General features: G+C 45.2%; 1 protein-coding gene across 2 annotated transcripts in view; it reads left to right on the top strand.

Moving 5' to 3' along the window:
- Nucleotides 1-7,201, top strand: part of LOC118698730 (synaptotagmin-like protein 2) — a 32,018-nt gene extending 24,817 nt beyond the window's left edge. For both annotated transcript variants that reach the window (XM_036402219.2, XM_036402220.2), the window contains 7 exons: nt 1,459-1,628; nt 1,767-1,869; nt 2,514-2,675; nt 3,372-3,450; nt 3,936-4,035; nt 4,283-4,488; nt 5,559-7,201. In XM_036402219.2, coding sequence (XP_036258112.1) covers nt 1,459-1,628; nt 1,767-1,869; nt 2,514-2,675; nt 3,372-3,450; nt 3,936-4,035; nt 4,283-4,488; nt 5,559-5,704 — 966 coding nt within the window. In that variant the 3' untranslated portion in view covers nt 5,705-7,201. The remainder of the gene's footprint in view (nt 1-1,458; nt 1,629-1,766; nt 1,870-2,513; nt 2,676-3,371; nt 3,451-3,935; nt 4,036-4,282; nt 4,489-5,558) is intronic.
- Nucleotides 7,202-11,316: the final 4,115 nt, after the last annotated feature.

Below are 11,316 nucleotides of genomic sequence, written 5' to 3' on the forward strand. Positions count from 1 at the left end.
ATGCAGCTCCAAGGACTGACTGGAGATGTTCAGCAGGTTTTTGGAGGTTATAATAAAATTCAGAGCCAAAGTAAGTCTGGGAAGACAGAGAAGAATTGGGTTAATTACTAGGAAGGATTTTTGATAAATGTTCATGATGGTACCACAGAGAGGTGCCAAGAGGGTTAATGATTTGCTTTGTAAACAGCATTAGCTTTTATGATATCCTGTCAGGAATCATGATTGGTGCAAGGGAAAATTATCTCAGCTTTCTGTGGCTGAGCTTTGCTTGTGCTTCTTGACTTTCTATCAGTGAAAGACAAAGACCTGAAAAAAGAAGCCCAAGTTGTCTGGGCAAATTGCAGTTTTTTCTGGAAAGCAAATAACTCCTGGGTGCCTAGCTCCAGATTTGTGTCTGGGGAAACCTCATGCTCCTGTGCCTTTGGGGCAAGCACAGGCTGTCTCTGGTGGGGCAGTGGCTCTTCAGAACAGGGTTGTATCTGTTTTGTGCTGCTCCATGCACATTGTGAGTAAGCAACAAGATAGGAATAGTTCTTCCTACATTTCTAGTCTGATAGGGTTCCTGTTAGCCTGTTTCATGAATGGATTGACAATTGTGTGACTATGTCTACCTGAAATAACAAGTTCTTATAATATAGTCAAGTTCTCTCAATATCTTTCTTTCTTAGTGATGAGATTGGGTCAGGATATCAGTTATTTGTTCTGTAAGCATAGGGAAGAGACATGTGTGGTCCCACCAGGAATATCTGTGTCCATTCCCCAAAGTTTTGGGATTTAGGAGTGAAAAAACTTCTGTGTTTCTTGAGCATTCAATGCTTCTAAGTCCTGGTCTATGATAGCACATCCTTGTGAGACTCTTATAGGGATTTCCCTGTGGTGGTGTTCACAGGGGTCCCAGGACGAGGGAAGAGATGAGAATCCTGACTCCATGTTTCAGAAGGCTGATTTAGTATTTTATTATATATATTATATTAAAAGAAAATTATATATTAAAACTATACTAAAAGAATAGATGAAAGGATTTCATCAGAAGGCTAGCAAGGAATAGAATGATAATAAAATCTTGCAACTGACCAGAAAGTCCGAGACAGCTGGACTGTGATTGGCTATTAATTAGAAACAACCACATGAGACCAATCACAGATGCACCTGTTGCATTCCACAGCAGCAGATAATTATTGTTTACATTTCATTTCTGAGGCCTCTCAGCTTCTCAGGAGAAACAATCCTAGCAAAATGATTTTTCATAAAATATGTCTGTGACATTTCCCAGCTCTGGCTTGCTTGAGAGCAGCCACAGCTGTGAACCCTCTCTGTGTCAAGAGCACCACACTGCACAAGAACAGGAACACCAGAGTTTTTCTCTGGGAATGCATTTCTCAGGCTCTCATCTTTGCCCAGAACCGAGTCAGACTGTGCCTGTTTCAGTGGCACTGACCTTGCTCTTCCCCCTGGCAGGTGAGTGGCAGTGTGCTCAGTGTCTACAGTGGTGATTTTGGGAGTGTGGATGCCCAAGGAACCGTGGAATTTGCTCTGGACTATGATGAGAAGAACCGGGAGTTCCAGGTGCACGTGTCCCAGTGCAGGGGCTTGGCTGTGGTGGATGAGAGGAAAGGCAGATCTGACCCGTGAGTGACCTTTTAACGCCTGAATTCTGTCTTCTGGAGGATTTTTATTTTCTTTTGATGTAATGGTTCCTTCCTTCCTGCCAGCTTACTGGAGAGCTGCCAATGTGGGGCACTGTCCAACTGGAGTTTGTTTTCTAGGTATGTTAAAACTTACCTGCTCCCAGACAAAGCCAGGATGGGTAAGAGGAAAACGTCAGTGAAGAAGAGGACAGTGAACCCCGTGTACAATGAGGTGTTACGGGTAAGAACAAACACACACTCTGAAAAGCTCTGCTGGAGTAGGCACCTCTGTCAGGCAGGTCTGGAAAGATCCTGCCTTCTTGGCCAGATTCTTTGCTGCCTCCTGCCTGCACTGCACTGCTCTTCCCTGAGCTTTGAGAGCCCTGGGGTGTTAAAGGCTCCTCTGCACCCATGTGTGTGGCACCCAAGATTTCTCTGCCAAAACCACACAGATCTTTGGATGCAATAGGGTCCTGCAGTCAGAGCAAGGGCTGTTTGTCCTCCCCCCTTCCCTGGCATGCAGTCACAAGGCACAGGACTGGTAAGAAGGTCTGCATTATGTGATCATACTCATCAAAGCATGGAGGATTATTTAACAACGGCCAGGCCTGTGTTAATAATTCTTGAAAGAATATTGGTTTTGCCCTGTGATGAATGGAATGCCAGGTTTCCCTGTGCTCAGCAGAAAAGCTTTGCCAGGGTAGTAGTGTTGCTACAGGACAAAAAAAGAGATGTTCAGACTGAAGCCAGTCCATTGGTAGTGCATATGTGTGGGGTGGGTTTGAGTGTCTCAGAGCTTATTCAAGCTTTTGTGTGGTTTATTTCTGTTTGTGAAAGAAACAGAAGAAAAAATTTGAGCAACCTGATTTCTCTTTTTTCCTCTAGTATAAAATAGAGAAAATGGTGCTGCTGATCCAAAAATTAAATCTCTCTGTTTGGCACAATGATCCCCTGGGACGTAACAGTTTTTTGGGAGAGATTGAAATAGACTTGGCCAGCTGGGACTGGAGCAACAGGAAACTCAACTGGTACCCACTGAAGCCCCGGGTGAGTGTCTCACTGCAGTCCTGCTTTCCAGCCCAGCCCTGAAGCCTGGAGGGTGGCAGTAGTCCTTCCTGACTCCTCTGAGGTCTTTGGGTGGAGCAGGACAATGTGAACTGCACTAGGGAAGAACCCCTGGGCACCTTAGTGCAGCTCAGTGCTCAGAACAATGCCCTTCTCAGGTCTGTTTTGGTGACTGATCTGCAGGGACACAGTCATAAATGCAACCTGACACTAATCACAGCAACTTTGACATGACTTTGCCATTCTCTGCACTCACATGAAGACTTAAAAAAAAAAAAAAAAACAGTCTTAAAGTCTTAAAAGCAGCAGAGTTCTAGGTGAAGCAGCTGATATGCCTTGAGAGGTGAATATTCAGGTGCCACTGTTTGTAAAGCCTGTACAGCTTCCTGCATGCTTCTGGATTCACAGGTCTGATATGAGTCCCTTTTAAGCAAATAGAGGACATTTATCTTTCAGAACCAAGATGCTTAATTATATCCAGCTGGACATGTCTGGAAGGGCAACCTTGTACTCTGAATCCTCAGGCTTTTGCTTCTGAGAGGCTGAGTTTCAGAACAAGCCCACAGAGAAATGAACTGCCCTAGGAGGGGGCTGCTCCAGCCATGAAAAATCAGAGTTTGTCCATTTGTGCTCCTCCACTGAAGTCCATTAAGTCAGTCATAACCCTTTCCATTTCAGAGCCTTTCTGCTGTTAATGGTGTGGATCATCGAGGAGTGATGAGTTTGTCCATTAAGTATGTCCCCCCTGGAAGCCTGGGTGAGTGTGGTTCATGCATTAAGGGCAAACACACATCTTGCAGTGCCTCATCTGCTATGGGGCTGCTTAAAGAGCAATCTCATCAGAGCAAGACCTTGGAGATCAGCACAAAGGCAGTATTTGACAGCACTGCCTGCAGCCTACATCTGATTTCCACATCTGGACTTACTGGGGAGAGAGGAAGGGCTCAACGACCTCCAACTTATGAGCATGTGGCACTGTAGGGTGCTGTGATGTGGTAGGAGCAGCACAGAAGCCATGTTACTGTGGGACAGGCACGAGGTTGCTTTGGCTCAGCAGTTCCATCTCTTTTCCTGTCTGATCCAGCACTGGTGGGTTGTGTCAGGAGCTGCTGCAGGGCTGAGATGCCCAGGGAGGGGCAGTGAGCACACAGGAGCTGTGTGGGTCCCACAGGAGAGGAGCCCTGTCATTCTGAGCTGTGGCTCTGGCTGCCATGACAGCTTTTCTCTTCTCATAAACTGCAGGGCCCAGGAATCCTCCCTCTGGTGAAGTTCACATTTGGGTCAAAGACGTCAAGGACCTGCTGCAGTTGCGTCCATCCGGAGTTGACTCCTTTGTGAAGTGGTGAGTGCCTGAGCACGGGGCTGCTCCTGCTCTGGGCTGTGCTTCCCACAAAGGCTGTGCTTCCTACTCTGCTCTCAGGCTCACCAAGCTGTGCCTCCATACTGGAAAGCCTTTGTGTTGCACTGGGAGAAGTGTAGGGGAGAATTGCCCTTGTTTTTCACCTGTAGGAAAAGCAGGAAAATCCTTGCTGTGATAAAGCTCTTGGTCAATGTTCAGTGTTCATGCTGTGTGCTTTCTCCTCCCAAAGCTATGTGCTTCCAGACACCAGTAAGAAGAGCTACCAAAAGACCAGAGTCATAAAGAGAGACACAAACCCTGTTTTCAATCACACCATTGTGTATGATGGCTTTCACACAGAGGATCTGAAGGATGCCTGTGTTGAACTCACTGTGTGGGATCATGAGAAACTTACCAACCATTTCCTTGGAGGAATCAGGCTGGGCCTTGGGACAGGTCAGTATTTTCCTTTATATTAACTCAAAACTGTTCCTGTAGTGCTACAAGGTAAAGTTACAGAGTATTTTGCTGTTGGAGAGAAACCAGGGATGGGGAGTCTCAGTAACTGGTACCTGCACTGTGTCGTGGATGGAGGGGGCCCTGGTGCCATGGTAACAACCCTCTGTTCCCACATTTTCTGCCAACATCAGATCTGAGGTCTGGCAAAACTCAAGAGAGTTTTCCTGCTGGGAAAACAGGCTGCATGACAAACCAACATTATATTGGTGCTCCTGCCAGGGAAGAGTGCTCAGGTAGGGACTGGAATGTCACACAGGACAGCACCTGGTGCCTGTCCATCCTTGAGGTGCTCTCTGAGACATCTCACAGTGTTGCAATCGAGGATAAGTGTTCCCTGGGGGACAAGGCTCATGGTAGCTGGCAGGTCTGCCTGGCAGGTGCACACACTGTGGCTGTTGGATTTGCCTGTATGTTCTCTGGTTTCCACCTCACATGTCACCAGGTGGCTTGTGGACTCTCCAGAAGGAAAGGCCAACAAGAATAAACAGTAAACAACATAAAAATACCAAATCCAAGATTAGCTGTGATCTAAATTTAGACTTCTCTCTCACTGACAAATAATTGGCACCTAAAATTTTGGTTGAATTGGAATGGATGTACACACTTTTCTGCTATGCTGTGTTTGATTCCTATGGAAATAAAACAAGAGAATTTTGATGAATACTCCACCTTGTCCACAAGAAAATCTTCTAAGAGGAAAACCAAGCCTTTAAGACCTTTCTTACCATTCAAAAACATGCAGAAAGGGTTTGAGCCCAATATTGCTTTCCTTGGCAGGTTATGTTTAGGGTTCTTGCATTTTATGGCTTTTGCAGTGACTTCATTTTGAGCTATGGTGTAGAATGGGCATTTGCAAGAAAACAGGAGGTGCTCAGGGTGCAGCTTGCTGGGGGACAGTCAGCAGCTTTTATGTTAGGACATTGCCTGCAGCAGTTACATCCCATTGAGTGTTTTTGCATGGAGTGGGAACTCTTTGTGTAGCTCTCAAAGTTTCTCATTCTTTTCAGGTTTGAGCTATGGCATCTCTGTGGACTGGATGGACTCCACTCAGGAGGAGGTGGCCTTTTGGCAGGAGATGATGTTGGCTGCCAATGAATGGATCGAGGGATTGCTGCCACTGCGCTCACTGGCAGGGAGGAAAAAGCTGAAATAACCCATTGCTGGTGCCATGGAAATGCCCAATGTGCTCATTAGAATTAGGAAACTTCCTGCGCCAGGGAGAAAGAGACCATCCACAGGCTGCAAGTGTCAGGGTAATAAGGCAATTAATGGGCATCACCTTGGAGGTGTTAATGTTCAGTACTAATCCACTCACAGAGGACATGGAAGATGCCAAACAGGATTTTAACCAAGAAGAAACTTATTTTGCCTTTTTGTTTAATCATTTATGTACTCAGTATATTTGAATTCCATTAAGCTCTGGGAACATTGGCAGAAGGAAAAGGAGATATGGATACTTTTTTTCTTTTTACCATTTCTTATGCCATTTTTCTTCCATGCAGAGATGCAGTTGTACTGAAGCAGCAGCATGGTTTTATTCATACTCCCTGCAAGGGGGTACACTTTGTACTTGGTGTCCAATTGCTCCAAATCACCAGCACAGTTTGAGAATGGGAGCTTTGCATTTGTCACCCGTGATAACACCTCTTTAACGTGAGGAAAATTGAGTTCCAAGGTGCATCTAAAGAAAGAGAGGACTATTTGCAGCAGAAAATGAAGAAACCTGAGGAGGATGACAATGAGAAATTTGATGTATTAATTTCTTTGTGCTTTAATCTGAAAGAGTGAAGGGATGCTCTTAGGGATAGTGGGATTTTGCAAGCAGGGACTGGTTTCCTGGCTTTTCCACAGGCTTCCTCGGAGACCTCAGGAAAATCTCTGTGAAAGGAGAGTTTGAGTGCAATATATACTAAAATGTTTGCCCAGAAGTAAAACATGGTTGCATTACTAAGGGGCCTTTGCCATGCCTTGTGTGCAAAGCATTTCAACATGAACTGATGAGGTGGGAGGCAGTGTCACACTGGCCTGGCATCAGGGTCAGGGGGGAAAGGGCGCAGCCACACTGACACAGGAGGCACTGGGAGCTGGGCCAGAGGTAAGGAGGGGTGAGAGAATGTGCAGGGAGTGCAGAGCTGCAGTTTCCTGGGGGTCTTCTGCATCTGCATCCCCTGCTGCCCTTCTCTTCCTTTCACCTGATGCCTGCTGTGAGCTGTCAGTGGCTGGAATTTGCCTTTTGCCAGGAGCTTGCAAAAAAATCTTTGCATCTGGCACATGGACCTGTGGTGGAGTGGTGTTGTGAATACATTTTGAATTGCAGCTTTGTAATTTCTGTTTTGGATGTACATACTGTGATTAAATAGAATGTTTTTCTTTAGTCATCAGTTGGTTTTCTTGTACCTATTTTCACTGTGCTCCAAATAACAAAAAAGCAAAAGAGGTGTTAAATTTTGTTGTGTCAAAATGAGGCATTTTTGCCAAAGGGCAAGTGAATTGTCATGAAGAAATAATTTTTATAACTATCCTACTTTAGATTTTGGCTCTCTGATTATTTTGGTATTCTTCTTTAATGGATTGATTTTATTTAACTCAAGCCTACTGTGAATTTTCAGCTTACCAAAGATGGTTGTAAATAAATGAATGGAAAAATGTACACTTAGAGTAATAAGACTTTTTCTTTAAATGGAAACATTTAGGATATAATCAGCTTTCATGGGAAAAAGAAAGAATTAAAGTGGTCTTGCAGTCGGAAAAAGACAATAATTGGAAATGCACCAGACACAGTAATAAAAGCACTAGGAGAGAGTCCACAGAACAACAGAATTAAGCAGTGACTGTCTAATGAAGGAGTTGATTCATCTGTAACATCAGCCCAAAAATACTTGGTAGGGGGTCCAGCTTGACATGTTTTGTTCACCAAGATTTGGTCACTTATTACCTTTGTGGGATAAAATAACAATACTGGGCCTAAGTTGAGAGTTTTTAAAAAAATATGATCCTTACCTTAGGTGCTGAACATGTGAATATTTATACATCAGTGCACCTGAGTGCTGTGAGGAGCCCTGGTGCAGGGGTGGGGGGTTCAGCTGGGATGGATGTGCACACATCAGAGGGTGCTTGCTGCAGTGAAGTTACCCACAGAACTGCTGCTTTCCTCCTGGTGCTCCCCTGTCCCCAGGGACAGACAGGGATATTCCAGGGGCAGACTTTCTGCTGGGGCTGGAAAAGTGGTTGGTAGCACCAGGGACTCTGTGTCAGGTCCAGGTCTCTTCCTGGTGGGTTCAGCTGATTCCTCTCCACCTCCTCCTCCTCAGCAGCATTACTACATGGCAATGTTGCCAGAAGTGCTGGTTGCATTAATGGAGCTGGAAATGGTTGTGTTGGTGTGTCAGGAAATGAACAGATTTTTCATTGGTGGTTCCAGGAGGGCAGAAAAAGGGGGTCAGTGGGCCAGTTCATCCCAGCAGAGTTACCTTTATGAACTTGGCACGGGACTTTGTGAGACTATTTTTGTACTCAGATTCCATTGAGGATTTTTTTTGTTAATCTTTTCCTGGCTTGTTTATTTAAATTAAGCCCTGATTAACTTAAGAAGCTTTCTTTGGCACTTAATAGTTTATCAGAGTAAAAGATTACGCTGCCAAACCACACACATTTTGTCACACAGCTGATTCTGGGGCAGTAAAATTTGCTATGCTCTCTGTTTCACTTACTGCACAGAAAGCACTTTATCATGAAATGACTTAAGGCACATTTATTGCCAGTGTCCTGTGGAGGAGCAGAGGATCTTGTGGGTATAAGGTTAATGGCCTGTTTGCTTGTGGTTTATGATGCTGACATTTGCTGTCTGTGAATGCTGAACCTCACAGACTCTGACATGTAAATGTGTGCTGATGGCAACAAGAGTGGGGTTGTAACTGGTGGGAATAAAAGAAAAACCAGATGGAAAGTTTTCTGACTGTATTTACTGGTTACTTGTAGCATGGGTCAAGCAAAACCTCATGCAAAGGTGAGAGCCTGTGGTGCCAGTGGCTGTGGTTTGTGTCCCCCCTTTCCCTGCACAAGGAGGTGCAGTGCCAGCAGTGGCAGCTGAGGGGACCCCTGGGCTGGACCAAGGAGTGACCCCAGGGAGTGCAGTGCCATCCTTTAATATCAAACACAAACCTCAGCACCTGCAGGACAGCTGGCAGCTGCTTTCCAGGAGGCTTCTGCATTTGTGAGCCAATGTGCTCTCTTCTAGGTTATGTCTGATTTATGTAACTTTTTATTGGAAATCTTCCAGGATTAAAAGGAAATGGAGAAAAAGCAAAATTCTAGAAAGTATTTCTGCTTCATCAGGCAAATAAAATATGTGGCCTATGGCTATTCAATATGTAACATGAATAATTACAAGTATGAGAAACTATTGAAAATAGTTTAGAAGCTAACTAAAGAAGAGAAAGAAAGAATTGTTGAATCTTGAATGAGTGTTTCAGCAGACATGAAAAGAAGTGGCTGAATTAATTATCCATTACTAAATATTTGCCTTGCTTTATCCTTCACCAAGACAGGGAAAATTGAAGTACTGTAGAGATTTGGAGATAAAAAAATGCTGGCTAAATAAACACTTGTAATAATGTGATCTGTTGAAATTAAAAATGCTGCATTTTTGCAAGCTTGTTTAGTCAAAAAATGTATCAAATATACTGGTGTATCAAAAACTGAATAAATACATTTCTGATCCTGATAGCTAAGCATGAGTGTATTCAGCACCAGGTTGGATTATTTTTTACATTGTCTGGTTTGTACTTGAAGATTTTTCATGGCTCAATCCTTTCTCTTTTCCACCTGCTTCTTTTGCACCCCTCAGGTATTAGAGGGGGTGCCTGGGAGCAGATGTCCCTCTGAGCACTGTCACAGAGGTTGTCAGCAGAAAGTGGGAAGCAAAATCAGTGCCCAGATTTTGGTCCATGCTCCTGGAGCTCCCAAGAGCATCAGTGCTGCACGAGATCCACTGAGAGATCTCCACCCTGGAGAGCCTTTGAAACAGAAATCCCTTCCCATGAGGTCAGCAGGAGCAGCCACTGCTTCCAGGGATGCATTTTTGGGAGGTTCCTGGAGCTGGTGGCTCTGCCAGAAGGAGCAGCTCTGCCAGGGTGAAGTTTGTGGGGCTGCAGGAGGACTCAGAGAGTTTGGGGACAGCAGGACCAGCTCCTGGCCTGTCCTGAGCAGGAGATGGCTCCTTTGGAGAAATGAGGTTTGAGCAACAGTGGGCAACTCCTGAGTGGCCATTCCCACTTTTGGGGTGTTTGCCACCTTCACCCATGCCTCTGAACAGGTTGGTTGGTTGGTTGAAGGTGCAAAGACTGAGCATCAGTCTCCAGAAGACCCATGGAGAAATTACTATAAATGGTTTATATGAAATCTCTTTCTTCTGGGAGAGGGATGGGAGTGATGGAGAGCTGGATATGTCTCCTTCAGGAGCCCTGCAGGAGTCTGGTGGCCCCAGCCCAAGCTCTTTTTCGTTTTGCATTAATTTCCCATTCTCTCAGCTTAAATTCCCCATGTCAGATAGTAAAGTCTGAATGAAGGGTGAAGCTGTCAGCAGGCAGAGTGGAAAAACACAAACAGGAGCAGGGGCTGAGCTTGCCAGGTTGGCTGGTCTCAGCAGGTTCATGCCTGAGGGCTCCAGTAAATATTCCTGCTGGAAAGGGGCTGATGTTCAGTCACTGCCCTGCAAGTGACCTGAAATATGTGCTCGCTTAAGCAGACAGATACTTGCTTTTTAAAATGTTGTAAGATCATATTATGGCTGAACTTGTCTCTGGGCTGAGGCAATTCAGCCTCTGGTGTGGACCCAAACGAGCTAAACCAGCCCTGCTTTGGGAGGAAAGGAAGGAATCCTGTGCATGAAGACATTTCTGTGGGTCAGTTTTCCTTTTTTTTTCCAGGGCTGCTGTCAGGGTTTAGTGAATTACTTGGCATCCTGTATATTACAAAATGGAAACTATAAAACACCACAGAGCCACAAGTCCTACCCCCTGCAGCACCTTAAAAACCCCACAGCTAACCCTTAACAGGCGTGGCAGGCTGTGCTGGAAGGTGCTGAGCAGAGACTGCTCCTGTGTTTTCCTTTTCCCTGCACACCAGCCTGAGCAGCTGCTGAACTACAGACACCACCAGCAGGAACAGAAATCAGATTTCATGCATCTAACAACCCATAATACCATTACAGTAGTTGTTAACCATCCAAAGTAGCTCTTGAGCTGTAAGCAAGCAGTCTGAACTCTGGACTGGAGGGGAAGCCAGGGAGCTGTTTTCTGGCAATATAAGTAGCTCAGACACCCACTTTATAGCAAGAAAAATCACAATAACCTTGTTCCCTTCCCTCCTCTCTCTCTCCCACTCACCATTACTAATTTATTCTGATTGTAATGGCTTCTATTTGCTCTAAGCAGATCCTGTTCCCTTCCTGGGAAGAACAGCTACAAGGACATAATATTCCCAGAGGAGGATCTGTGCTAGGATTCAGGCAGGCTCAGGCAGATATAATGATCTCTTGATGGGAGGCCCCCTTTCGATCAGGCAGCCCATGGCCATTCTAATGTGATTGTAATCTGAAATAAGACACCAGGAGCTGCATCTGGAGTGAGCCCTCCCGTGGTAAGGAGCTGCTGTTTAATTTATTGTCACAGGGAAACATTTTGCAAATGTTTTATGTCTCTTCAAAAAGCCCAGGTGAGTTGTTTGTATGTGCCTGCTGATGGGGCTAGAGGCTGTGTCAGGGGT

Source organism: Molothrus ater, chromosome 14, assembly GCF_012460135.2.
Source record: "Molothrus ater isolate BHLD 08-10-18 breed brown headed cowbird chromosome 14, BPBGC_Mater_1.1, whole genome shotgun sequence".
Classification (NCBI taxonomy): domain Eukaryota; kingdom Metazoa; phylum Chordata; class Aves; order Passeriformes; family Icteridae; genus Molothrus; species Molothrus ater.